Genomic DNA, 25,960 nt, shown 5'->3' on the forward strand with positions numbered 1-25,960 from the left:
GTGTGAGCACCCCAGGAATGCATCCTGATCATTGCATTATGAAATCGTGTCCTCCTGTTGCCGAGTTTCTGTTATTTTAATCAGAGGTAATGTTGTAACCTGACTATGTTGTATAATTGTGTGTAAATTATATTCCAACCCCATATAGATGAAGGCTATTTTTTTCCCCTTCCAATTTTAAAGCTGTTTGGAGGGAATGCCACATTGTAGCGTGAACCCTCGTGCTCTCTGGCAGATAGCTCTAGACGGAGGGAGATAGCACAGAAATGCTGGAGGTTCTTGCCCCAATTAGTTTCCCCTGAAGTTAAGTTAATTTCTGAAATAGGCAACATAAAATATTGTTACTTACACTTTTCCCTCCGGCTGTGCAACTGCAGGTGGGTTACTTGAGGCACGTGGAATTAAATGAGGACCAAATAGAATGAGTACACAGAGAGTTCCTTCCTGGGGGCTTGGGTTGATCTTAACCTGTTGGTATTCAGGGTCTCAGGTTAGGGATCCCCCAAGCTTAATTTTGGAGTTTTACTGAGATAGAATTTTTTAAAAAGTACAAATTATATGTTGAGGCGTACGACTTAGTAGCTTTAAGTATATTCACAGATAAATGCACACACCCAACCACCCACCTCCATAGTCAATTTCAGAATGAAATTCTGAACTCTTTTTGGGCACCACTGGCCTTTTCTGATAAACCCACCGCCTGCCTTATGACTCCATTGAGTTCCATGTTACAGATTTTAATGCATGGAGTCATGTACATGGTCTGTGACAATGACAGCCCGCCCTCCTTCCCTCCCCTCCCTCCCTCCCTCCTCCTACTCCTCCCCTCCCTCCCTCCCTTCCTTCCCTCCCTTTCCTCCCTTCCCTCCCTCCCTCTTAAGCATAAGGTATCAAGACTCATGTCCTGCACCTGTTGATGCCCTGTTCTTCTTGCCAAATGGCATTCTGTCATCTGGATATTTTGTTCACTCTCCCACTGGCCAACATTTGGCTCTTTGCTTCTGGGCCCCCACCAATTTGCGTGTAATGTTTTTGTTTGGAAGCTTGCTTTCGATTCTTTTGAGTGTGTGCCTAAGATTGAAGTTTCTGGGAAGAGGAGCCAGCCTGCTCCCCCGAGGCAGCAGAGCCTGCAGGGCCTAGGTTGACGTTTTTGCATCTTTGTTTTAAAATTAGAAGGGCTAAAAGACAGATTTGTATTTTGGTGCCCTCAGCTCCCTTTTGTGTCTTTCTGCTGGGTGAGGGGGGAATAAATCAACATCATCAAATGAAAGGGCAGAGGCTTTTGTGAGCAGAATGGGAGGAGCTTTGACTCTCTGTTGGCTGAGGCCTGTTACTGGGCTGCGTGAGGCTGTGGTAAGGTGATTTGTGAGAAGGACAGAGACCAGATCACAGAGAGCTCTGTGCTTGGAAGGGGACACTCCAAAATGCCTGGCCTTTGAGCTCAGACCCTTTCTTACCTCTCTGGTGTTTGGCAGCAGTCTGCCCAGTCGCACACTCTGGCCCTTCTTCCTCGTGTGCTCAGAGCCAGGGTGGCCTCTTCTCACAGTTGCCCTGGGTTCTGCCCTCCCTGCACCACCCTCCCGTCAGGCACCTCTAATGGGGGAGGCCGTGGTGCATGGAGCACAGACCAGGTGGTTTAAACAGCAGAAACATTCTCTCACTGTCTTGAAGTCTGATCTTCGGATGACATCCTCCAGGCCTCCCTGCAGGCATCTGGTACCTACTGGCATCATTCTTATCTTCCCTTGTCTTCACTGGCCACCTGTTTCCTGTGTATCCTCTTCATGTAAGGGTGCCAGTCACTGGACTGAAAGGCCACTCATATCCCGGATGATAGCACTGCAAGAGCCTTATCTGATTGTACCCGGAGAGACCTTCTTTCCAAGGAAAGTCATGCTGAGGCTCTCAGTAGACATGAATTCTGGAGGAATCCTATTTAGTCCACTGTGTTTTCCAGTCAGATCTAGAAATGTTTGGAGAAGACCTGGTGCCTTACCTTAGGTCTAGTTTAGTTGTTAAGGGAGCTTAGCCAGGATTCGGTGTCATGGTAGTGGGAATAGTGGTGGTGGTTGTGGCAGGGATGGTGGCCATGGGTGCAGTGGTGGCGGTGATGGCAAGAGTAGTACTTTGGTGTGATGTGTATAAAGAAAGATGGAAAAACTCTGGGGAACTTGGGATGGTAGTGGTAGAAACCTTTAATCCAAGCTTTCAAGAGACAGAGGCAGATAAATCTCTTTGGGTTCCAGGCCAGCCTGGTCTACATATGTGCGTTCCAGGTTAGCCAAGGCTACACAGTGAGACACTGTTCCAAATCACCACCACCACCACCACCACCACCACCACCACCACCACCACCACCACCTAACAAAATTGGGGTGGAAGAAGTCCTGGGCCTTAGAGGAACTCGTTGGGGAATGGTCTTAGAGCTCTGGGTGGTGGTGCTGGAAGTGTTCTGTGCCCTCACTGGACATGTTTTCAGAATGAAGCCTGGATCACATTCTCAAATGCAGAGGGAACACTGTCATGTGGAGAGCACCATGTTGTTGGGTTAATGGATAAAGAGGCTGTCTAGGCCTTGGCGAGTAGTCCTAGTGCACACCTTGCCTTTAAGTTGGAGATGATTCATTTTTGCTTGGATTTCTCTGTTCACATGATGGGGGTGATGGACTGGATCTTTTTCAAGGTCCGACCACATTCTCCATTCTAACACCTTTCTTGAGTCTTCTCTATCGTAGGGTTCCCAAGGGCGAGAACATGGGGGAGAGAAGCCTGGGCTCTTAGGGATGAAGATGGCTTATGTTTCCAGGGGACTTTGAACTCTTCCAAGAGCTGATAATAGCAAGAGTGGATTTGATTTCTGAGGGCCTATGCCCATTGAGGACTGTCTGGAGCCACTCCTACTTTTGCATGCATTTGCTGGGTTAAGACATATTGTACTTTTGTCTCGACTTTCCTTCTGAGATTTCTTTATCTTCGGGATTACTAGCACCCTTGGGCGATACTATTAGATCTAGCGTCCCCCTTCTGTGTCTTCTTAGATGCACTTCCCCCCAACCTCCTGTCACCCGACTCTGCTTTACATACATGTATGCACTCACATAGGCACACATAATGCACTGTTTGCTTTACCTTACTTTGCAGAAACGTAATTGATAGCCAGGAGTGATGACTAATGCCTGTGTTCGCAGTTGGAAATGCTGAGACAGGAGAATTGCCTCAAGTTCAAACCTGGACTATAGAATAAGACCCACAAATGGGTTCTGAATGATCATTTCAAATGGAAGCATAGTTTTTGCTTTGTTTTGTTTTAAGCAAAGTTTTAATACTTATCAAAAAAAAAAACGCAGAAACAAAATCCCCCCAACTCCGCATACCAGGTCTCTAGTTTGAGACAGGAAGGTAGGACATCTTTGCAGCTGTGGTTAGTAGCTGGCTAAGGCCACGCGTAAACAGCAATTTCCAGAACTGGCATGCATGTTGGGGTTTTTGTAGCGCCAAGGAGTGAGTGTGTGCAGAGCTTTGGTGTTTAGTTAAATTATGGGTCTAGATGCAAAACTTCACAGTGTGGTCTTGAGAGTCTGACCATGCCCCGCTTCTTCATGTGCACACAAGCTGTAGATCTCATACACACACACACACACACACACACACACACACACACACACACACACCTATACATCACTTCACAGAGGAACACCCTAAGCCATAAAGAGAAAGACACCCTTGAAGCCTTGTAGTCCTTGGAATTCTGGGTTCGCAGGGCTCTTGGATAGACCCCTTGTGCAAAACACTCCAATATAAAGATTTCCTGCAGCTGTTCACCAGAACCCCCAACGAGGATCATTTTAGTGCTCAGTGGCCAGTGTTCAAGACTCCATGTGTGGAGCGTGCTGATGTCAAGGGGAAGATCCACTCCTCTTTTCCACAGCTGGCCTCCCTTGGGCTGGTCATACCCTGAGATGCATCGGAAGATGATGCCAGTGGTTCATTTGCCAGGTGGAAAGGATTTTTCATAACTCAGATGGTCATAGAGCTGGAGGCCAGTGCATACATTTTCCTAGGCTCCGTTTCCAAGGGCAGGGGAAGGTTGCAATTTGGAGGGCTACTGGATAGTTTTGAGGAAGTAGAAGCTAGGACTCAGGATGGACTAAAGTTACCCCGAGCACACACCAGCATGCTTTATTGCACATGAGCACACATGTGCACCCTGAACTTCGGTGCACAAACCTTGCATGGTGTTTATGCGACTGTGGTGACTCCTGTTTAGTTCTATGGGGAGCCTGAGCACAACATCCAGCCCTCCCTGCTTCCTGCCCTCCTTAGTAGTCATGGAGATGGAAGAGAAAGAGGGAAGAATGTGTGATTGCAGGTCCTCTGCCTTCTGCATCCCTCACCAGAATGCAAATCACAGAGTGGTCTACAGCCCATTTGGCAGTAATGGTGTCAAGATTCCCCAAGTAGATCATCTCATTGCCCATCACCCACCCCAGAGCCCCTGGTGGGGGAGCTCATGATACCCCGCCCCCTGCCCCCTGGCTGTGCTCCCCTTTCCTAAAGCAGCTAAGCAAGCTAACATTTCCCCTCTGGCTTTTTCACATCTGGAAGGTTCTGATGAAACTAGTTTCTTTTGAGTGTTGCCGAGGAGTGAGAGCCATTGCTCTGTCTGAGCCGGATCCTAGAAAGGATGTTTTAATAACTCTGATGCTTTGGTGCATTGTCCAGGGCCTGGCTTTTCTCATCCTTCCAAAAAGGGAAGGGTTGTAAAGGCTTTTGGGGAGACACTGTGTAGATTTATGGTTTGCTGCCTGTCTCCGTGTTTAGGGCTCTGTCCTGGCACGCTCACAGCTGCCAGGCAACAGTGGAACGGGTGGGAAGGGATCTTTTTATTTCACCAGTTGCTGAGCTTCAGGAGTTTAGATGAAGTCAGGGTGGTCGTTTTTCTTCTCTGGGTTCCCGAGAATGTTTGGAATCTAGGTAGGGCCTCAGCTTCGTGTTGCCCATCTCTAAGCAGTGAGGAGGCCACATAGTTTCTGCCTTGGAAGGTCCCACCAGAGGTGCTTTTAGGGCCTGCATTAGGATTTTCCTGAGGTCGTGTCAACGTTTCTTTACAGATGTTTAATTACTCGGTTGGAGTTTAAAGGGGAGGGGCACTAAATTAAAGCATAGGATTACCAGATATTACACAGAAATGAAAAAGTGTTTTTTAAATTACTGAGGTTTAGGATGGGATGATAGGAGTCGATTTGTTTTTAACACTATTTGTATAAAATGTTCTTCTTCTGTGCGCTTATTCTAAGTGTAAAGGCTGAATTTAATAATTGCCTTGGGTTCAGCTGTAGTGACCACTTAGCTGTTGTCTTCAGTATGCCCTGCTAGACTCTTTGGCATATAGTATTTAGCTTGGGCCTTTTGGGAGCTTGTGTGCTAAGCTGATTATTATATCTCTGTTTTATAGTGGATTGAATTCCATGTTCTCTCAGAGCGTATGCTCCTGTGCCCAGCCCTTAATGGGTCTGTTGAGTGAATACGTTGGGGAAGTTAGGTTAGTAGAACTTGGCTATTAGTAAATATAGGAAGAGATTGAAATCCGAAGAAGGCCCACATTAGTTAGCTTTGCTCATGGCTATGGCTGACTGCAATTTGAAGGAGCAGGGATTTACTTTTGGCTTGAGGTTTCAGTTCAGTTTAGTGAAGGGAGCAGCTTCTAGCATGGAGACCTGGGAACCAGTGTGGGGCAGCAGGAAAGAGCGTGAAAATGAGCGAATATGCCTGGCTTCATTGCGTTTCTCCTTTTCCTACTCTTATTTCACTGGCCCCTGGCCTTTGGCATAGCTCCTCTTGTACCCAGACAGGTCATTCCCCTTTCCTGTCAGTCAATGCTATAAATGCTATCACAGACACACTCTGCTGATGTCTTCAACTGTTGCAGTCTTAATCGAGTTCACAGTCCAGATCAACCATGACAGGGCCTTGATAGAGTTTGACCATCAAGGAGATCTTGGCCTATCAGGAGGACTTACAAGTGGGCGAGAAGGTAGATGAATGTCAGGAGCAAGAAGAGGTTGCAGCCAGCTCCTCGGGAGAGCCTGGGAGGTGGGCACCTCGTTTTGGATCCCAGCAGGATCTTTTCTAGAATGTCCACATTGCCAATTGCATTCTTAGCCTTAGTTGTCGGAAAGAAAAGCAGTGAACGCCAGCTTGAGACTCTTAGGGTTCCTACACAGCAGGAGGAAGCAGCTGGCAAGACTCACCGTGTCCTCCTGAAACACTGCTCTAGTTTGGGATCGGCCATTGGCCATGTGACTTTCATGCCCACTGAGAGCTGCCTGTTAAAGCCTAAGCTTCCTGAAGTCTGGACGCCTCTTTATGACTTAGCTAGCTCAATCTTGAACTCATGAGGGTTGGGTAGCAGGGGTCGCAGGGGGCATTTTGTGGACCTGGTACAGCACCTTGTGGAGTAGAAGAGAGAATCCCAATCCAAGAGATTACAAGTGCAGTGAGACACCTGTGCTGGGTGATTTATGGTGTCTTTCTATTCCAGCATGTCAGCAGCGTGCCTTGGATGTGCAACGTGACAATCGGGTGATTTGTTGTGGGTGGATTGGTTCATTCCCTTATCAGATATTTTGAGGATCCTAGTGTTATTCTTTCGGTCCCTGCCCTGGCCACGCCCACTCCTTTTAACCCCTGACCTCGCCCACCATTGCTCTCTCCCTGTGTTCTCCCCCGTGTACACAGGGGGCTCTGCCTCTCTCTCCTCTCTCTCCCTTCTTCTCTTTCTCCTCTCTCTCTCTCCTTCTCTCTCTCTCTCTCTCTCTCTCTCTCTTCCTCTCTCTCTTTCCCTTTCTTTCTTTCTCTCCTTGTTAATAAATTCTTATATGGCTATTTCCTGTGTTTATATGCCTGTTACTACCGCCAGCGCAGCGCGGGCCCTCCTGCGCCGCTTTTTCTCTTGGTGGGCTCCGCCAGCCCACCAAGGGATATTTTTTTAAGAATAAGACCTAGTGGGGCTGGAGAGATGGCTCAGCGGTTAAGAGCATTGCCTGTTCTTCCAAAGGTCCTGAGTTCAATACCCAGCAACCACATGGTGGCTCACAACCATCTGTAATGAGGTCTGGTATCCTCTTCTGGCCTGCAGAATATTGTATACATAATAAATAAATATTTAAAAAAAAAAGAATAAGACCTAGTGTGATAGCTATCCAGGAAAGCGTGGTGCCAGTCCTGTATCCTGCTTCCACCAGTAATAGCGTAGATGACACCTATTTTTATTTATGGTGAATCTTGGTGTCCACTGAATTTTCCTACTTTTTTTCAATTATTTTATTAACTCCCCCCCCCCCTTTTCAAGACATAATCTCAGCAGTCTCAAACTCTGCTCTCCTCCAGCCTCCTGAGTTATGTGTGCAGAGTTGTGTACCTGCCTTTCAGTTTTAAATTTTGACATCAAAACCCCTACTAACACAAATATTCCAAATTCAGTCTTCTCCTTGGTTGTTTATTCCTCTGATAGGACTTGTGGTCCTTGCCCTAAGCAGTTTGTGCAATATGACTTCCTTCTTCCTTTCCTTTGGAGCTGGTCCCATTCTAGAACATGGGCCATAATTTGCTAATTTTTGCCCTCAATGGATTTCAGTGTTATTTTCTTTTGCCTGGCCCTGTTGTTGGTGTAATAGAGGTCCTACAGAGTCCATGCCTGGACATTCAATCGAGAGAGTGGTTTAGCGTGAATCCACTAACGTGTGTGTGTGTGTATGTGTGTGTGTGTGTAGCTGAGTATGGATGCAGTGTCAGGTGACTTCAGAGGAGGTGAGACTAGTGTCAGACAGGCTGGAATAGCATATGGATATTTTGGAGCTGGAAGAAGGTCATGGAAATTTGGAGGCTGGCTGCAGCTTGCCGTGGGAAGACCTAGGAGCGGAGAGGCGTTGCAGGAAGAAAGGCCTGCGAGCATAGTGCTGTGGAAGCCTGGAGATTAGTGAGAATGGCATAGGGCTCATTGAGTGAGCTGCAGTCAGTCCAGGGGTCTTTGAAGGCCTTCAGGGGAGGGCTTGCAGCGTGGTCCCTGAGTGCCAGGTCAGCACCTGTCTGTCTTATCCACAGGCAAAGGCCAGCATGAGAAGAGCTGAATGTAGAAAGCCCACACCTCCTTTGAATTGTATGTACATGTTTTTTAAGGAGGACTGAGCCAAGGCCTTGAGCATTTGAAGCAAGAGCTATCCCTAGTTCGTATGTATTCAATTAAACACCAGTTTATTAGTTCCTTGAGAAGCTCGTGAAACAGGCTTTGATCATGTTCATACCCCTCCCACAACTCTTGCCAGCTCCACCCCCTCTCTCTACCCATCCAATTTTTTTTTTTTTTAAGTTACCCACATCATCTTGGGCCTGTGGTCCTAAGTGACAAGGTTTTGGCTACTATCTGAGCATCTTCTTTATGCATCTAGCTGTGTTTTGTTTGTGTCTCTTTGATTTTAAAATAGCCTGCTGTGGGATTTTTCTCGGTATAGTAATGAAGCCATGTTTTGTGGCCACAGAGATCCTGGGGGCTCCTCTGCTGTCAAGAAGTTCCAGTCTTCTCTGGTAGGCTGAATGCCTAGGCTAATGCAGACTGACTGACTCTAGCGTCCTTAACTATCTAATGGTCTGGTTCCCGAGGCCAGCGGAGATTTCAGACTTCCTGGAAGAACACGGAAGCGAGGCTTGTTGAAGTGTCTTACCCAACTATGTTTCTGATAACCTGATTAACCTGTGCCCTCCTCTTGTCATCTTTTGCAGATGGTCACAAGAACAAAGAAAATATTCGTAGGAGGATTATCTGCGAACACTGTGGTGGAAGATGTCAAGCAGTATTTCGAGCAGTTTGGCAAGGTAAGTGCTGCCCGTGGGTGGACAGTGTCGCCCACGGGTGTGGGTGGATCCTCCGATGCAGCTACCTGGGCCTCTGCTATAGCCGTGTCTTCTAGAACTGGGTCCTTGAACTTCCTGTCAGGATCTACGTGAAACTCCAGGCGCTGCAATGAGAGAGTCCGACTTTGATTGGCATGGAGCCTTGTGCGCCTGCAGGCGCACACAGAGTGGCCTTTCAGTACTGTTTTGCTCCCGTTTGCCAGCCACATGGGGCCAGGACTGGGAAGGGATGTGGGGCTGTGACTCACAGGGCACAGGCGCCCACAAAAGCTGTGAGAGGTAAAACCCCATGAGCCAGTGCTGAGATTCCTTATTCCTTATATTCCTGGAAGATGGCATTCAGAAATGAGGGTCTCTGGGGCCCTCGGCCGCAGAAAATTCCCTTGTTAAGTGCCCAAGGAGACTTGGGAATGATCTTCTGTGCTGATGATTATTCTGACCAGAGTACTCACAAGACAGAAGCAAACTGTGGTGTACTGTTAGGACTAGGAGTCCTCAGTCAGCACGAGAAGGTGTGGGGGTTAGATAGACATATGAGATGAATATCCGTGGGTGATGTCTTTGTCAGCTGCTTTTTCATTGGTGAAAGAGGCAGTGGCATATGAATGGGTCCTTCCTGAGTGTGGCCATCTCCTCAGATGTCATACTGCCCTGCACAGTGCCCTGCTATGTGCCTTTGTGTGGTCCCCTTTCTCTAACTCCCACAGAAGTCATAGATCTAAGAGGTTGGCAGGTGAATGGCTGAGCTGGCCCCCCACTTCCTGATTCTTTGAGTAATCGTGGGAGTTGTCATGGGAGCCCAAGCATAGGAGCGACTCCTTCCATCATAGGTCTGCATCTTCCCTTCTTGCAGGCTGACGTGGAAGAGCTCTGTGGTACCCTGGGAAGGTGCAGTGCCCACTCAAAGCTTTTTTCATTCATCTCCTCCCACGATGGTTGTCCTGTTTGCCGTAGGCCAGGACAAGGGCACTGCCACCACTCATTGGCCTGAAGGTTCTATGCTTTGCTTGCTTGCCCAGGGCAGTAGAGCCATGACTCAGTCACCATTCATGTCTCTCTATGTCCACCGCCTGAGGTGAGGGTGTATGACCTTTATTTAGCTTTGAATTGAACCCCCTACCCCCGCCCTGTCTCTTGTATGAATCAATCTCTGCATGGATGGGAGAAGCCATACAACAAAGAGCAAACAGCATCTTCCAGTTCAGCTGTGCATTTGAAATGGCACAAAGTTGCCCACCTAGGTGGGTTTTGAAGGAGGCCTTCCTCGTCCTCCTGAACGTCCTGCCTGGGGGCTGACTCATTCTGGGTGGCTCACAGGGTAAGCAAAGTGTGCTGATGGCCACTAGAGTCACAGGGCTTCTCTTTCCAGGAGCGATTTATGACACTAGAGGGAAGTATCCATCACTGGCCCCTCCCTGCATAGGAAGAAGGATTGGAAGTAATTAAATGAGACAAGTCCTTCTTGCACCGTAGTCTGCAGGGTGGGCCCTCTCACCGTCTTTCTACCTTCAAATTGAGTCCAGGGGTAGTGTTTGCAAACACGAGGCGGGATTTCTTTTTCGAGCCGTAACCTGCCTTGGAATCTCATAGGCCCATTTGCAGGTGTCAGGAAGGTTGCTGCTGCCTGGATGAGCTATTACTGTATTCCAGACAGGCTTATACTTGTTGCAGACAGCGCATCTCTGCACATCCTCAGCCTCGCTTGCTTTCCTCTCAGACCTCTCCCTTTTCCTTCCTTTCGTCCTTTCTTTCTTTTTGCTGTTTCTCGTGAACACTTACAGTGATTCAGAGCGTCAGCAGTGGGTGTGCTGCAGCCTTTGGCCTTGCCCCCAGCAGCTTTCAGCACCGCTGTGAGAACAGTTGTCCCTTTGTCTCGGCAGCAGCCACGGACCCAGACCATCTTCCCTAACATGGCACTCCCTGAGTCGGATGCTGCTCAGTTAATTGTGCAGTAATATTTGTGGATTTTCACAGGATGCATAAACTTATGGAGTGTTTTATTAAAGGACTAAGGAGGCTTTTGATACTAAGAATGTATCAAAACCTGTAAGACTCTACTCACGAGCTCCTTTCATCCATACGCTCTGAGTATTATCTAGGCTTGCCTTCCGAAGAGCTTCTTTGTCATTTGCTGGAGTCTAGTGTTCCGTCTGTGGCCCCTGGGGCAGGGTTCACTGCCTCTCTGGATTCTGGTATCGTTCATTTGAATCCAGAATGATCAAAGTAGAGAGAGTCTCTGGGTAGGCCTTGGGGACCGTGAGTCAAAACCAGCCACTGCAAAAGGTCGTAGTGGGTAAATTGACACACTGATTTTACCCTTTGTTAAAGTATATTCTGGTGTGTGTGTGTGTGTGTGTGTGTGTGTGTGTGTGTAGACTGCTACATGAAGCATTCTCACAGCTTGCATGCACACATACATGCCTGTGTGTGCTTGTTTGGGGCTGTCTTGAAGCAGATTGGCGAGGTGCAGGTTTACTGCCTCTGAGGAGCACTACTAACTGTCAACGTCGGGTCAAACCATTTCCTTACATTATCTTGTTCAATTTTCCTCTGGGAGATAGATTGTGGCGCCCCTGTGTTTCAGATAAACAGGATTCTAGTGCTGGCCGGAGAGGAAGACTTGGTGTCTCTTCAGTATCCACCAAGGGTGGGGTATGGGGAGGATGGGGGTAGAAGTGGGGGGTGTTAAACTTGCACTTCCACACCTCTATCTGCATGGAGAAGATCCATGTCCTGTAGCCTCCTTGTTTGGGAGGATGGTAGAGAGCACGGGGTTGAAGTTTGAGCGACAGTGCACACCCAGCTTCTTCTACTCTTCCACAGCTGCACTTCCATCTCACTGCAACCTCCATGCAGGGTGTGCCACGCTTTTGGCTTCACTCACCAGCATTTGCCGTCCTTTCCCCTTTTCTGTCTTGCCTGAGGTGGCAGCTGCTCTAACTGTTTATTTCAGGTGGCAGTCAACACGGACAGGACTGTTCTCAAGGGGCTGAGCTAGGGGGAGTTTAAATATGTCATTGCTGTAAGTGGAGTGGGTACGGAATCTCTCTCTCTCTCTCTCTCTCTCTCTCTCTCTCTCTCTCACACACACACACACACACACACACAGAGAGAGAGAGAGAGAGAGAGAGAGAGAGAGAGAGAGCGCTTGAAATAACTCAGAATGGAGTCTTAACAACCTTTTTTGCTTTTTCCCATCTTCCTCTCAGAAGACCTGCCCCATTAAAAATGCTGGTACTTGTTTATACTAAAATGTGGTCATAAATGAAGCTGACTGCACAGGACTCAGTAAATTTAGAAGGCTGTCCTTCCCCACTAGGTGGCTACTTCTGGTGCCTTCCATGGAGAATGGCAAAGTAGAAGGTATTCCAAGACTTTCTTGCTGGGCCTGACCATGGAATGCAATACCTTGGCAGACTTTGGTTCTGGCCTCAGTTTCCCTACTGGGGAAACCGTTGATAGATTTGTGAAGGCTAGAAAATTGCTTTGCAACCCATATGGTCTCTATTGTAGCTTTAGCTATCATTGGGTGGAAATATCTGCAGCCAGCATGTAAACAGATGGCTGTGGTTGTGTTCCAATAAAACTTTATAAAAACAAACAGAGAGCCAGATTTGTTGACCCCTGAACTGAATTGTCCCTAAGGCTGATCTTTAAACTGTGAAAAGTCCTGTAGAAAGTGTATAACTCTAAGTAGATAGATTATAACCCAGTGTATTTGTAGGCTAACAGGAGACTACATTGTAGTAGCGAGCATGGTATGTAGTAAGCAAACAGACCTCAGCACAGTGAAGTTTATTCCTGGGCTTCGTGATGCAGGGCAGTGCATCTCGATTTGAGACTGTATTCTTTATTTGGAAAAGGGCACTATTTATAATCTGGAATCTTCGTCCTATGAGTAAGACCCAGAAAAACTGAGTGAGTTACTTTCAGTCTTCCTGTTCCAGGCGCAAAGTCTAAAGGATCAAAACTCGTGACATTCCGAATTTAGTCTTAAGATAGTTCTCCTGTGTGCTGGTGTTTCTGCTTTACAGTTACATGTGTTTGGTGCTAAGCTTTTAATGCATTTTAAAATGTGTGTTCAAGATGTTAAGTGAGTCACGTGGCATCTCCACTATGTGGGTGAAGAGAAAGAAGTTGCCTAAGGTCACAGAGCCCAGGTAAAGCCTGGGTGGGCACTTGAGTCATAAGCTAGCCTCGGCACTCTTGATAGAACCCTGTCTCCCGCCTTGGCAGTCAATAGGCCCTTCTGCACAGGGAGCACAGTTTATTCATTTGTCAGAAATGCTGATCTCCAGTAATTTATTTAACTGCCTTGGTTATTCGGTGAACATTATCTGTGTTCATGATTTCATACATCCAAGAATGATGTATGTGGACCATTCCAAAACCTGGCAGATGATGGATGCTATGATGTGCCGCAGCAGAGCCTCTCCAGAGTGCTCATCTCTTCCCCAAAGTGCTGGAGCAGCCCTCCCTACACACCCAATAGTCTTCCCCCTCTTCTCCTCTTTGGGCCCCTCCTTCAAGTTCGACTTTCTCACATTCTTGCAAGGGATTTGGAATCAAAGAGGACTTGAAGCGGAATGACCCCTTTGCCTTATCCTGGATAGAGCAGAAAGTTTCCCACTTCTTAGCTGCTCCCGAGATGCCAGGGCAGCTCTAGTGCCCAGCTCTGCCCAGCTCTGCTCAGCTCTGCTCGCTAGGTGATGCTGACTTTACAGGACTCCAGTGAGAACCATGGAGGCTTCCAATTATACTTCACATGGCAAGCTGTGTAATTAGTTTGGAAGACTTATGCTTAGTCATTGGTTTATCCTAATCGGCTTTGGCTTTTCCCAGCAACAAAGTGAGCTTATTTTGCTAAGCTGAACCGACTCTGCACCCTTTGTCTTGCCGTTTATTGTCTCATTCCTTTCATTCTGTTTTACTGCCAAAGTTCTGTTTCATTAGGCCTACAAGTCATTTCCAATCCAGTGGGCTGCTACAATCCAGCCTTTATCATCCGCTGCCCTGGTTCCCATGTCCCTTCTGGGCCAGGGCCTGAGCTGTGGTTTGATATGAGGGCTTTAACCCCTTCCTGGGCCAGCTGCTCTTGGTGGTGGTGGGATGCAGAGACAGCAAGCAGGGGCTGGGTTTGAGAAGTTATGGCTCCTCAGGTTCCAGGGAGGGGAGCTCTCTGGGAAGGAGGTAGGGGAGTTCTTTGTGCCCTCCTTGCTAGAGCTGGGCTGGGTGAGGAACCGAGAAAGTTAGCCAAGGCTCCAGAGAGTAGTGTCTGAAAACTTCATGGCGGGGAAAACCGGTTGGAAACCAGAATGAACTGGCTTTTGCACATAGGGAGTCTCCTCATTTATTCCACTGCCGTGGCTGTCCTGGCGGTGGGTGCCTACATTGAGAGTGTCAACCTGGTGCCTGCTGGTTTTTAGCCCCAGGCTGTAGGTGGGGCTTTGGAACTAGAATGGGTGACCCCCATTCAAGTTCCTTTAGATACAGAAGGTGTGAAGCGAATCTTACCTAGAAGTAAAAACAGTGTAAAGTCTTTGAAATTTGAAAAGCAAGATATTTGTGAGAAATACAGAGGCAAGTCACCCCTGTTCCTGAAAGAGGACTGTGATTCTGGGCTAGATTTTTGTCACCTCCAAATGTGCTGCCCAGATAAAGAGCTCTCTCTGCAGGGTGCTTGATTCTCTCAGGAGCCTAGGAAACAAAACTCTGTGTGTATCCTTTGTGGCTGTGTGACGCTCCCATGGGGCCTTCTGAAGGGGTTTGCACAGGTAGTCTGGCTGAAAGGTGGGGCCTCCTCAGTCACCTGCTTGGCCTCTTCAGAGCCTGGAGTGTTCCTCAGACTGTCTTCACTTGTAACTAGGGCTAGGGAGGGTCATTCCCTCCCTCTGAATGACCAAGGTGTAGTTTCAGGTTTAAATTTTCTTCCTGTGATAGCCCAGCACGAAGCCAGTCCTGCCTCCGTGTTATTTTCACTCTGTCTGGTTTGTGTTATTCCCTGGCTTCAGAAGCACGTCTGAAGCGGACACAGGGAGGGTCCTCCATAGTGGACAGCAAAATGCGGCCTCGTTTCCCATATCCACCTTTTAAGCCCAGGTGCCGACAGCATCACCACCAGCTAACAGGGTCCTTGTGCTGGGCTGTCAATCATTCTGGTGCTCCAAAACATTGTGTTTTTCTGCTCGCTTCAGCCTCCCAACCTTGTTTCTGCTATGGCCAGTGGAGTTAGAAATAGATTCCGCTCCCTAGCCTCGCTTCTCCTAAATCTTCATGTTTTTGCTTCAAACAAGAATTCCTAAAATAGACCCTAGATTTCCAGGAAAGCTTCCCATTTCCCTCTTAGTGTACAAAATATAGCCAGCTGTTAGGCAAAGGCATCAGACATTATTACTGCACTGTTAACAGTGTTTTAAAATATACAAATAGAAAAATACCCCGGTGCCTTCTGGGTTACAAGCTGGGAAAAACTTGGAGATTATGTTAATCAAATAGCACGTTCATTTGCATGCTTGGTAAAGGAGCAAGGCTTCAGACGTGGCTGTTTCGCATGGTGTCGTCCCGTGTCTCCCCCCCCCCCCCCCACCTCCCCCGCACGGTTTAAGCTTTACTTAATTTGAAAGAAGGCAGGACCGGGGAGCTCTTGGGAGCAGAGGAGTTAATGGGGCCTGTGGTGGGGGTGGGAGGGAACAGGAAGTACTTCCAGGGGCTCACCTTCTCAGAGTCCTCCTGGAGGCCTCTGGAGAGGTCACTTACAATGGCGTCGTTAGCATGAGAAAGGAAAGCTTTCTCTCCCGAGACGGTTTTCAGTGGGAACTGAAAATGCACCAGAAATCATGGCCCAGGCTTGTGCCAGTGGGTGCAAGGGGTGGTTCTTCAGGGAGAGAAAGCACAGTTCATTTAGAGTTGGCATAGACATCTAACTCCATTGTTCTGTGGAGTGAGCATTGATATGGAGATCCTGCCCCACCCCCACCCCATCAATGGGACGCCCCATTACATGGGTCACGTATGCTTTTCTTTTCCCTTCTCCTTTCTTCTCCTTTCTTCCCCTTCTTTTGTCCTCACAGAAACGGCCTGTGTAGAATGGCCTGGTTTGTCGAGTTTTCTGCCCTGTAAGTTTTTAGAGCTCCGTGTTTGGAGACTTGGGTATCTGTGAATTAGCCCTGAGTGGGTTGCCCATCGGTGCTTTATTTACATTCGAAGAAGCCGCAATAGAGAAAAGACCCAGGGAAAAAAACCTTAATAAGCAGGAAGAGGCAGGAGGATTGTATTTCTGACTGTCGCTAACCTCACCACTGCCTTTAAAACCAATCACGAGGCTTACGGCTGATATTTAATAGCTTTTAGCTGATTATTTTTCTTCTCCTCCTCTTTCTTTTCTCTCCAAGTTGACCTGGGTGTACTTGAGCGGAAATGAAGTCATCCAAATGCTGAATTAGAATAATCACAGTCCTCTAAGAATGAAATGGAAGCAGAGATTAAATGGTTGGGGGAAAGCAGGCATTACTAAGCACCAGGAAAACTTTGCATAAAATAAATAAATTGAGTTTGTCTCCGCCGTTTCCATTTCTCCCTCACTTCATGTCATCTTTTTTGGTGTCGAGTTGATGGCAAAGTGGGATCTGCTTTGCTTTAAGGTCACATACTCTCTGCCACCTGGGCGGCAGGGCTTTCTTCTTTGTGCCCGCGTTTCTTGGGCGGAGAAATCGGATGGAGGGTCTGTGGTTGTGGAAGGCGGCTGGTTACTTGTTGCAGCTGGAGTAGGTGGAGACGGATGGAAGAGGGAAAGGAGGGCGGGAGGCAGTATAAAGCCGGCCAACTGTCCTAGTGCTGTTACTGACGGGTTTCTCGACATAGGGACTTGTCCCGAGGGCAGGGTAAAGGAAGAGTGTCCACTAAAGGGGAAGAGGAGTCTTAGCCTGACTCCTTTAGGCTCTGAAAAGACCCAACAAGTATTATCCCCATGACTAGGCAGATTTAAATCCTCCTTCCTCAGTGGCCGGGGATTCTCATTCACACCTATTTACATTTTACCCTCCTGATTTATTCCAGCAACTGGGGGAAGAGTTGGCACAAGAAATTGTTAAACAAGAAAGTACTGTCTGGGGGAAGGCAGGAAAGGTATGGTGATTTGGAGTGTAGCGTGCCTTTGGGCTCCTGTTTGGCTTCTACTTGGGGATTATTTCTGTGACTATTGAAAATAGTAATAATAAACTGCCCTCACTCAGTGAGCTTCTTGTAGTTAAAGGGCGAAGTGAGGATTTAATTAGATTTAAAAGCCCAGCAGAGTGGGTTGTTTACAGGAAGTGGTTTTTAGGTGGTCTGCTGTAGAAGATGCAGTTTCTGCAAGTGGATTACTTATAATGAGAGATTTTTGCTTGTTGAGGTCGCTAACGGCCTTTTATAATTGGAGACAGAGGTAAATATTTTCTGACTTGCTTATGGCATGTTAGCAGTCAAAGAAACGACTTAAGGGCCTTTCGGTTAAGGGAAAATAAACGAGAGTATGGAGTAATCAGAGAGATGCTTCCAGACCATTCCCAGCTTTCTTCTGGACTGTCAGGAGGGCACCGAAGGCCTCAGTGCTGCAAGCCTTCCAAGGCATGAAAAACAGGAGGAATTACCAACCGTTTAGCTTCTGTCAGTGTTCAGATTCATGGATTCTTATCATGTCTTCCTCTTAACCCTTCTAGTAGAAGTCCTGGGTTTTTGCTTCATGTGAGATGCTCGTGGTGAAGGGTGGGTATGACAGCCATCTGTCACCCTCCTACACATCCCATGTGTAGTCAATAATAACTTCAAACTTCTGATCCTTCTGCGTCTACTTCTTAATGCTGGGATTTTTAGATGTCTACCACCACATCGGGTTCCATGTGTTGCTGGTGTTGGACCTGTGAACTTGGGCATGTTGGGCAAGCACTCTGCAACCCATCTACAGCCTAGGTCTGGAAACCGTTGCTTTCTGACTGTTCCGTAAGACTTGATCTATAGAATAAATATTATGGCACAGAAAGCCACAAGTGTGTGGTTCTTGTCGAGAAATACGGTCTTCTGTTTGCCATGTCTGCCTATGTTTCTGGTCACAAGGGCTTGAAAATGGCTCCTGGCCTTGTCTGCCTGCATTTCTCGTCACAAGGGGGCTGTCTTTTCATTACTTGACCTTGAGAATGAAGCTGGGGGGTTGGTAGAGTTTCTGATAAAAGCTCCACATAATTAGTTTTAGTTTTATGCCCAACATGGTCTTTTAAGACCATTTAACTCTATCAAATAAGAAATAAAGAGGTAAACAATATGAAAGTGAATGTTTATGGCTTTGTCTCAATAAAACTTTCTTTACAGAAATCTGGAGGCAGCCTGATTAACTACAGGCCGCGGCTTGCCAGCCCACAGCTTAAGATGTTGCCTGGATCACAGAAGGTTTTATTTATTTATTTGCTTCTCTGGTTCAAATCCAGCTTATCTACTTACTAACAAGTCATTTCACTCTTCTTTGCCTGCATTTCTTTACCTGCCAGACAGGCATAATGACGATACACAATACACACATACGTAATATATATACACATCCTACGTAAAATGGCCGTGAAGATCAAATGAGCAGCTGAATCTGGAGTTAATAGCATTCTGAGAGAAACAAAAGCTGTGCTTAACAAACGCTAGAAACATGAACTGCAGTTCTTTCTGCCCCTGAGACCCAAGTCCTCTGAGACTCTAGAACTGCCTCTAATTTCTTCTGGGATGGGAGGCTTGCCAGCACACTCCGTGTGTGTGTGTGTGTGTGTGTGTGTGTGTGCGCGCGCACACACACACACACACTATTTCATCTGTCCTTCAGTTCAGATTGTAACTCTTTGGTTTTTCCACTGATCCTGGGAACAACACAAATTGAAAAGTTCTCCCCAGATCCTCATAACATAAAGATGAAGTTGTGTCTTTTTGATTTGATGAGATGTCTCTGAGTTCAGTCTAGCCACCTCCATGCTTCCAGTCTGTGAAGACCTTCAGGTTGCTCTGCCTTTGATGGAGAACGCAGGATTGTCATGCGCCAAAGAGGAATTCTTGTAGTTGGACCCTATGGATGAACTCTTTTACTTTTCTGAGTGATTAAGCCTTTTGGGGGGTAAAGAATATCATCTGGAAATTGTCCCAGGCATACTTAGCTGATGTTTATTAAAACACATTTAAATATATTGATTCACTAATGTGTTCATTGCATTTATTTTGCCTCATGGGACAGCTTTTCACATCCTCGCTAACTTTTCTTTCCTTTTCCTGTACATATGATTCTCATAAGCATAGTTTTCTGGCTTCCTTTGAATTTACAGCAGATATTAAAGGGATGGGAAGATGTTAATAAACTCGGTGTAAAGCAGGAGGGAGAAAACCCTATAAAGACAAAGAGCCTTGCATCTTCAAAGCTCCATCCACATCATGGGACCACTTAGTTCAGGAAAAGCAGCCATTCCTCCTCATTAGCCCCAGAAAGCATTGCGCCCGTGGCTTTGTGCATAGTACCCTGTTCACTGTGTCTTTCCACGGATCTCAAGGATGTTCGGGGGACCAAGCACTGTACTAGGAACCACTGTCTCATGAGTAAATAAAACAGAGGCAACCCTGCCTTCTTGTAGCCTGTTAGCATGGGGTGCAGATGGAGAATGACAGACTCTAAACTAGCAAGCAAATAATAAAATTCATTTCAAATTGTGTCATGAAGAAAACAAACTAGGAGTGGGGAAAATCCATAGTGGGACTATGACGAGGGCGTCTTAGATTATTTATTTAGCTGTAAGCCCAGGGTATGTTCTTTGCCTCCATAAGCCTTCACATCCCAGCAAACAGTTTACTGGTGGGGAGCATTAGGACTGGCCCGTCAGGTGCTTAGTAGGTAGTGAAGGAATGAATGGGCGACGCCTCTGTGTCAAGAGGGGAGAGCTGTACCAGTCCTCAGGGAAGGAGTTTCAAGGGATGGAATTAGGATTTTTTTTAAGTGGGGTTTTAAGAGCGTATATCCAGCTGTAGCTGGGGCACTTCTCGTTGGGGACCCTATTATCCTCCTGCAGGTCAGTGTCATGAGCAGTGTTCCCCTGCAGCCAGAACTTTGTAGAACTACGGTAGTGTCTGGGCACTATGAGCCCGTCAGTGAGGCCCTTCTAGAGCAAGTCTTGACACAGTGGGTCCACACGCAACTTTTCTGGAGAAGGATGGCAAGCTAGGAGGCTGACCCTGAGGTTGAGGTCTCTTTCGTCTTCGCCTCTGCTTTTCTTGGTCTAAGGAAGACCTCGGTCTAAGTGGTAGGATTTTTTTAGGTGGCCTTCCTGATTTTTAGGAGACAGTAGAAGCCTCGACTTGACCAGGCTCCTAGGTTTATGTATCTTCCAGGGTTGGACCTTGGTGGTAGTTGGGGCTGACTGAATGGTGATTAGCCAGATTTGGGAATGGAAATGGTACAATTATGTTAAGCCCCAACACCAACATTTCTGTCCTTGGGGAAATCCAGCTGGAGTAAGGGAGGGTGTGTTGGTGGGACAATTTCCACCATGAAAGGATGAAGGAGCACTGCTGTTGCTGATGCAGGACTCTCAGGCTTTGTGTAGATGACGTGGACTGATACTGAATGACTTTGGAATTAGGTTGAACTAAGCTTGAACAGAGATGTGTTGATTGACCTCTCCGGAGCTGGAGTTCCTGTCTGTTCAGTGGAGCTACCGTTTCATTTTTTAGGGTTTGTACAAGTGAATAGAGTCAGGACCGGGGAGATGGCTCATTGGTTAAGAGCACCAGTTGTTCTTCCCTAGGACCCTGGTTCTGTTCCCAGTGCTCACGTGGCAGCCTACAACTGCCTGTGACTTTGGTTACAGAGGATCTGGTGCTTCTGGATTCTGCAAGCTCTGCATGTACACGCTGCTGCACAGACACATATGCAGGCAAAACACCCACCCACATAAAATAAAATAAAATGAACGCATTGTATAAGAGTGACTGGGGATGAGTATCAGTGTCTGGTACACAGGCATCCAGTGATGGACTCCTCTTTCCTTTCATCCCTGTTTCTCCATCTGTCTCCGGTGTGGGAGGTCCTTCTGTCTATGTGTTGCTTTTATTGGTTAATGAATAAAGAAACTGACTTGGCCTATGGCATGGGAGAAGAAAGGCAGATTCAGAGAGAAGTCATGGAGCTGCCGGAGACTGATGCTGGGAACTTTACCCAGTAAGCCACAGCCACCTGGCGATATACAGATTAATAAAAGTGGGTTAAATTAATATAAGAGTTAGCCAATAAAAAGCTAAAACTAATGGTCCAAGCAGTGATTTAGTTAATACAATTTCTGTGTCATTATTTTGGGTCTAAGGTAGCTGGGTGGCCGGGAACCAACAAGCAGCCCTTCTCCAACATGTCTCTTTCCTTTATCCCTTCCCATAAAGTCACAGGATGGCCTTGAACCTCCTATGTGGTTGAGGATGACCTTGTTCTTCTGATTCTCCTGCCTCCACGGATCTCTCCCTTCTGTCGAGTGGATGGGCTTTTTTCTTTCTTTCTTTCTTTCTTTCTTTCTTTTTTTTTTTTTTTTGAGTTTCTAAGGCACTAGTTTTGTGGTGACTCTGGTGCCCTGCCTCCCTCCCACCTCCTCAGGCAGTCTTCTGACAAATTCAGCATCTTAGATACTGCTAGATTTAACCCAGCTGGAGCTACTGGGGGGGGGGGTGGTTGTGTGCAGGGAGGATTTGGCTTTTTCTCCTCTTATGCTAATGAAGTGAATATGGCATGGAGTCACAATATTTTCTTTCCAGGCAAAGAAATGTCGAAGTGGGAGAAACAGCGTGCAGGGGAAGCACATGTGATCGCGCTGGGTTCTCCGGAGGGAGGAGCGGGACAAATTGTCAGCTTCTGTTGAGAAGATAATGCTCGCACTTTGATAAATGCCAAGTTTCTATGGAAAGCCACCATCTTCTTAGAGATTTTTTTTCCCCCAAGTACTCGCATAGGCTGACAGTTGAGGCTTTGGTTAGACACAGGGAAGTGCAGGTATCGGGTGGAATTGGGGTGTGTGTGTTTGGATTGAGAAATCAATTCAAAGCAAGTGAGATGGGTGCCTTGAAGATGCTCGTTGAAGGCAGCTTTTGTAAGGCTAGAGCACCCCAGCAGAGACCCTAAAACAGTTCCCCTCCCCTCAGAAAGCTGCTGCTGTTGGTTTCAGCACACCTCCTAGAGAAGCGGCTCTTCACTCAGGCTGGGCTTTTTCCCTGACTGGCTGTCCACAGCATCCTTGATGAGGGTGTGTCTGGGTCCCTTTCAGTACACATCATCCCCTGGAAAGCATCTGTCGTAGTTGCTTCTTGGGGTACTGCCTAACCACTTTCTACTAAGGGAAGTTGCCACCCTCAGACATGTGCCGAGGGAGGCCTTTGGCTTAATAGGTTGTTTCTGGTGGAAGAGCTCTCAGGGTACTGGAGACCGTGGGAAGGGCTGGATGAAGAGGGAAGGTGTCCATCAGTTGTAGTCAGAAGGCCCTGGGGTGATTGTTCTTGAGTTCTTGTCTATGTGCTCAGTTACCATGTGTCAGGACATAAACACCTTCCTGGGCTCTCAAGCCCAGCAAGGCAAACTTTCTTGCCCTTGAGGGACATTCAGTGTAGGCGTGGGGCACTGGTAAGTGACTTGCAGTGCAGAGATGGCAAGGGAGGAGCCTGTTTGGGTCCTGTCCCCTCAGCTGCCTGCCCTGCACTCCCGCTGCCTCATCTTCCCAGGAAAGGTGGGTTGTGTTTTCATTGCTTTGACACCAGCCCGAATGTTGACCTTGGAAAACGTACTTGGCAGGTTTTTGTTCTGGATCCATGGAGGACCAGTATAGACACGGAAGGTGGAGAGAAGCCCAGATGTGGCTTGCTTCATGCAAGTAACTGCCTATATCCACTTCAGAAAGACCCAAATCACCGTTACCCAACCAGTGGGCTTGAGATAACGTCTTCCTGTCACCAGCTGGAGAGCAGTGAAGGACGCGGCTCAGATACAAACACCTACCGTTCCCTTGCCCGAGTCTCAGGAATTAAAAAACATTTCCCTTCTTAGCGTGTTGTTTCCTCTCTGATAGCTCATGCCTCATCCCCACCAAAAGTGGCTTGCTGGTATTGCTTGTTTATTTGACCCCACAGTTGGGCACTGGGAAGCGTAATGGAACAAAGCCACAGGGGATATTGCAGTTCAGTCCCACGGCTTCCTCCTCTCACTCATGTGGAATCTGCTAATGAAGTGATCGGGCCACCCAAGAGAATTACTGGCCAAAGATGACTCCTCAGGTGCACCTTGACATCTGAGTGACAATTGAAGCAAAAGAAAGTCTGTATAAAGTCTTGCAAATTAAATGCATTGATTCTACCCCCACCCCCAAAGCAGCAGCAACAACAAATGCCCATGCTTTCGTATGCATTGGGCACACTCTACTGTCTAGTCATTCTCTTGTTTCTTACTGGCATTTGAATTCTGAGCACCCACCCTGCGCATATGGACCAGGGTTGGCAGACTCTACCTGTCCAGGGCTGTAGAACACATACTTTAGATTCTGCAGACCATACAGTCTCCAGTTTGGTCACTTGATTCTGCTGTTGTGCACAAAACTGCTGCAGACAATATGTAAATGAACGTGCATGGCTGAGTTCCAGTTTTTATTTACAAACACCAGGCAGCAGGCTGCATTTGGACTATAGCTGTAAGTTACTACTTAGACACAGACCTCGGTCTGCACCTTGAGTCTCAAATTAATGATTCATAACTGGAGATCATTAGAGTCGGTTATAAACTTTATTTGGAGTGGTATGGGCATACTAATTTGAAATAACAAGCCTTATAGTGTCAACAGTAGAGGCCACTTTTCCAATGTGTTTGGAAAAATCTTCTAGATTAACCACAAATATATGGATTATCCAGAGGACGGCAAGTGGCAACCCTTACCAACCATGTTATAGTGGGCAAGGGGCCGTGGTCTGGGGCCTGACTGCTTCTTGGGCACAGTGCAAGGTCTTGCTGTTAAGGAAGCAGGTGCTGTGGATGACTGTGGCAGCCACCAGCTAGAGGGCTGACTGTACCCATGAACACGTATGCCGTCTTGTTCGGTCACACACTATTTCTCCAGCCGCATTCCCGAGCACGTCAGGCCCGAGTGGGAACTTCATGAAGCTTCCCGCCATGGCTCCTTGACTCTCCTCACTCACGCCCATGAACTGAGAACTTGGTTGTAAACATTTTTCTAAAAGAAGAAGAGTGGAAGAAAGATACACATGGATTCATTTGTGCTTCTTCTCCCTCCTTTTTAAAACAAACAAACAAACAAAACCCAAAGCTCTTGACTTGGTGGACTGGTGAGAATGTGGAAGCTAACATTTGTGTGACATTTGCATGAAGCCCGGGCTGAATTCAGCTAGACACACACTAAAAAGAGCGATATATTTATACCTGGGGGGGGGGGGGGGGACTCGATTTGATGCAAGCTGCTTATTTCTCCATTGTGGTCACGTGGACCGAAGTTCTTCATATGAAATGTAATTTACACAAATTAGTCCAAGGCAGGTAGAGTGTGAAATTAAATTGATGCCTTGATTTCTGTATTCTCCGGCAAGTGTTCCTGTGAAACTTCGTCATTTACTGTGCTAGGAACTTTGACGCCCTCCCCACCCCCCATCTCTTTCTGTTTTTAAACAGAGTGATTCTGAGGAACACGAAACAACTTTAATTACAGACTAAACAGGCTTGCTTCGTTTTACTTTGTGGCTAAATATTAGGTAAGCTCCTTTTGGGTTTCTAGTAGAGGGTAGAAAACCTAGAGCTTAATGTGTCTGTTAAAGGTTCAATAATTTTTAGCAAGCTATTTAATTTCTTCGGCTGAGTAGACAAGGAGGCTGTGTATATTCAAGACCCTTGGACAAGACAAGACAGAGGCTCCAGAGAGTCACTGTAGGCTTGTCCCATCTATCTGGACACCCTGGGCCCTACCTAGGCCTGTAATTCCTACCTAGTCCCGGCATCACCTCTCTCTGAGGGCTGTCACCACCTGGTCTCTTTGTATTAAGTGCAGGGTACCCAGGTTCAACTCTGATCACCTGAGAGGAAGGAAGGAGAGCCTGTCATGCCCAGAGTTAACCCCGTGGTCTACTGAGGGACCTGAGCAGCACATTTTTTGCAAAAAGCACCAGCTTGACCTAATCAGCAGAGTGCTCCCCACACCCCTGGATGGAGCCATCTGTTGGCCCCTGGAACTCAGTGGATTGTCCTCTTCAGCAGAGGAAACAGGGTGCCCCTCTGGGACCCAGAACCTCTGGTTGCATCCCTATTGGTACCTTTCTCTGAGTTTACCTTCAGCCAAGTAGGCCTGGGTCAGCTCCACTGATGGGAGTAACTCATGCCTGTCAAATAACTACCGGCTGATGTTTGGAGGATGCTCTGAAAAAATGAATTATGGGCTCTCATGATTTTTATTTGTCTGTGGTGGCTTGGGTATATTTATCTCTCTTGTCCATGCTCTCCCCCATCGCCAAGCCTTTGTCTCCATCTGAGTCAGCATGACATGGTTTGAAAATTGCCTGTTTGGCTTTTAATGATGATTAATGTCCATAGCCATGTTTCAAATTTAGGAGCTCTTGACGTCTCAGAGAACGTTACCAGGAGCAACCTGCTGAGGGAGGTTCACACACTGCACTTGCTGTCTCCAGCCCAAATTAGAGTCCTTCTGAACATCTCCACCTTCCCTCCAGCACTTCTTGGGCCCTTCTTGGATCTTCTCGTGAGGAGCCGAGTGGGGCAGAGGAAAATACTCCCGTCCGGGACGCTGATCCCATCTCTTGGTCATATGTAGTTAGTACCCATCATGAGGCAATGTGCAAGGGTCACTCCTGACCCCCAACTCCCCCAATCAGGGAGGCCAATGAGGAACTTAATTTCTCCAACAGCAGGTGCCTGTCATCTCTCTGAAGGTGGTTGCCAGCATCTGGTACAATTGCCTCCACAAGCACAGTAACAAGGCGGCCTGCAGCTCAGTCGCGGAGCGAGCATCGCCGC

The 25,960-nt window shown here is 47.3% G+C and overlaps 1 protein-coding gene across 8 annotated transcripts in view; it reads left to right on the forward strand.

Moving 5' to 3' along the window:
- Window positions 1-25,960, forward strand: part of Msi2 (musashi RNA binding protein 2) — a 370,828-nt gene that overhangs the window by 115,377 nt on the left and 229,491 nt on the right. For all 8 annotated transcript variants that reach the window (XM_041664105.1, XM_041664106.1, XM_041664109.1 and 5 more), the window contains exon 6: window positions 8,779-8,871. In XM_041664105.1, coding sequence (XP_041520039.1) covers window positions 8,779-8,871 — 93 coding nt within the window. The remainder of the gene's footprint in view (window positions 1-8,778; window positions 8,872-25,960) is intronic.

Source organism: Microtus oregoni, unplaced genomic scaffold, assembly GCF_018167655.1.
Source record: "Microtus oregoni isolate MIOR12 unplaced genomic scaffold, Mior012 000015F_ref0000493, whole genome shotgun sequence".
Taxonomy (NCBI): Eukaryota; Metazoa; Chordata; class Mammalia; order Rodentia; family Cricetidae; genus Microtus; species Microtus oregoni.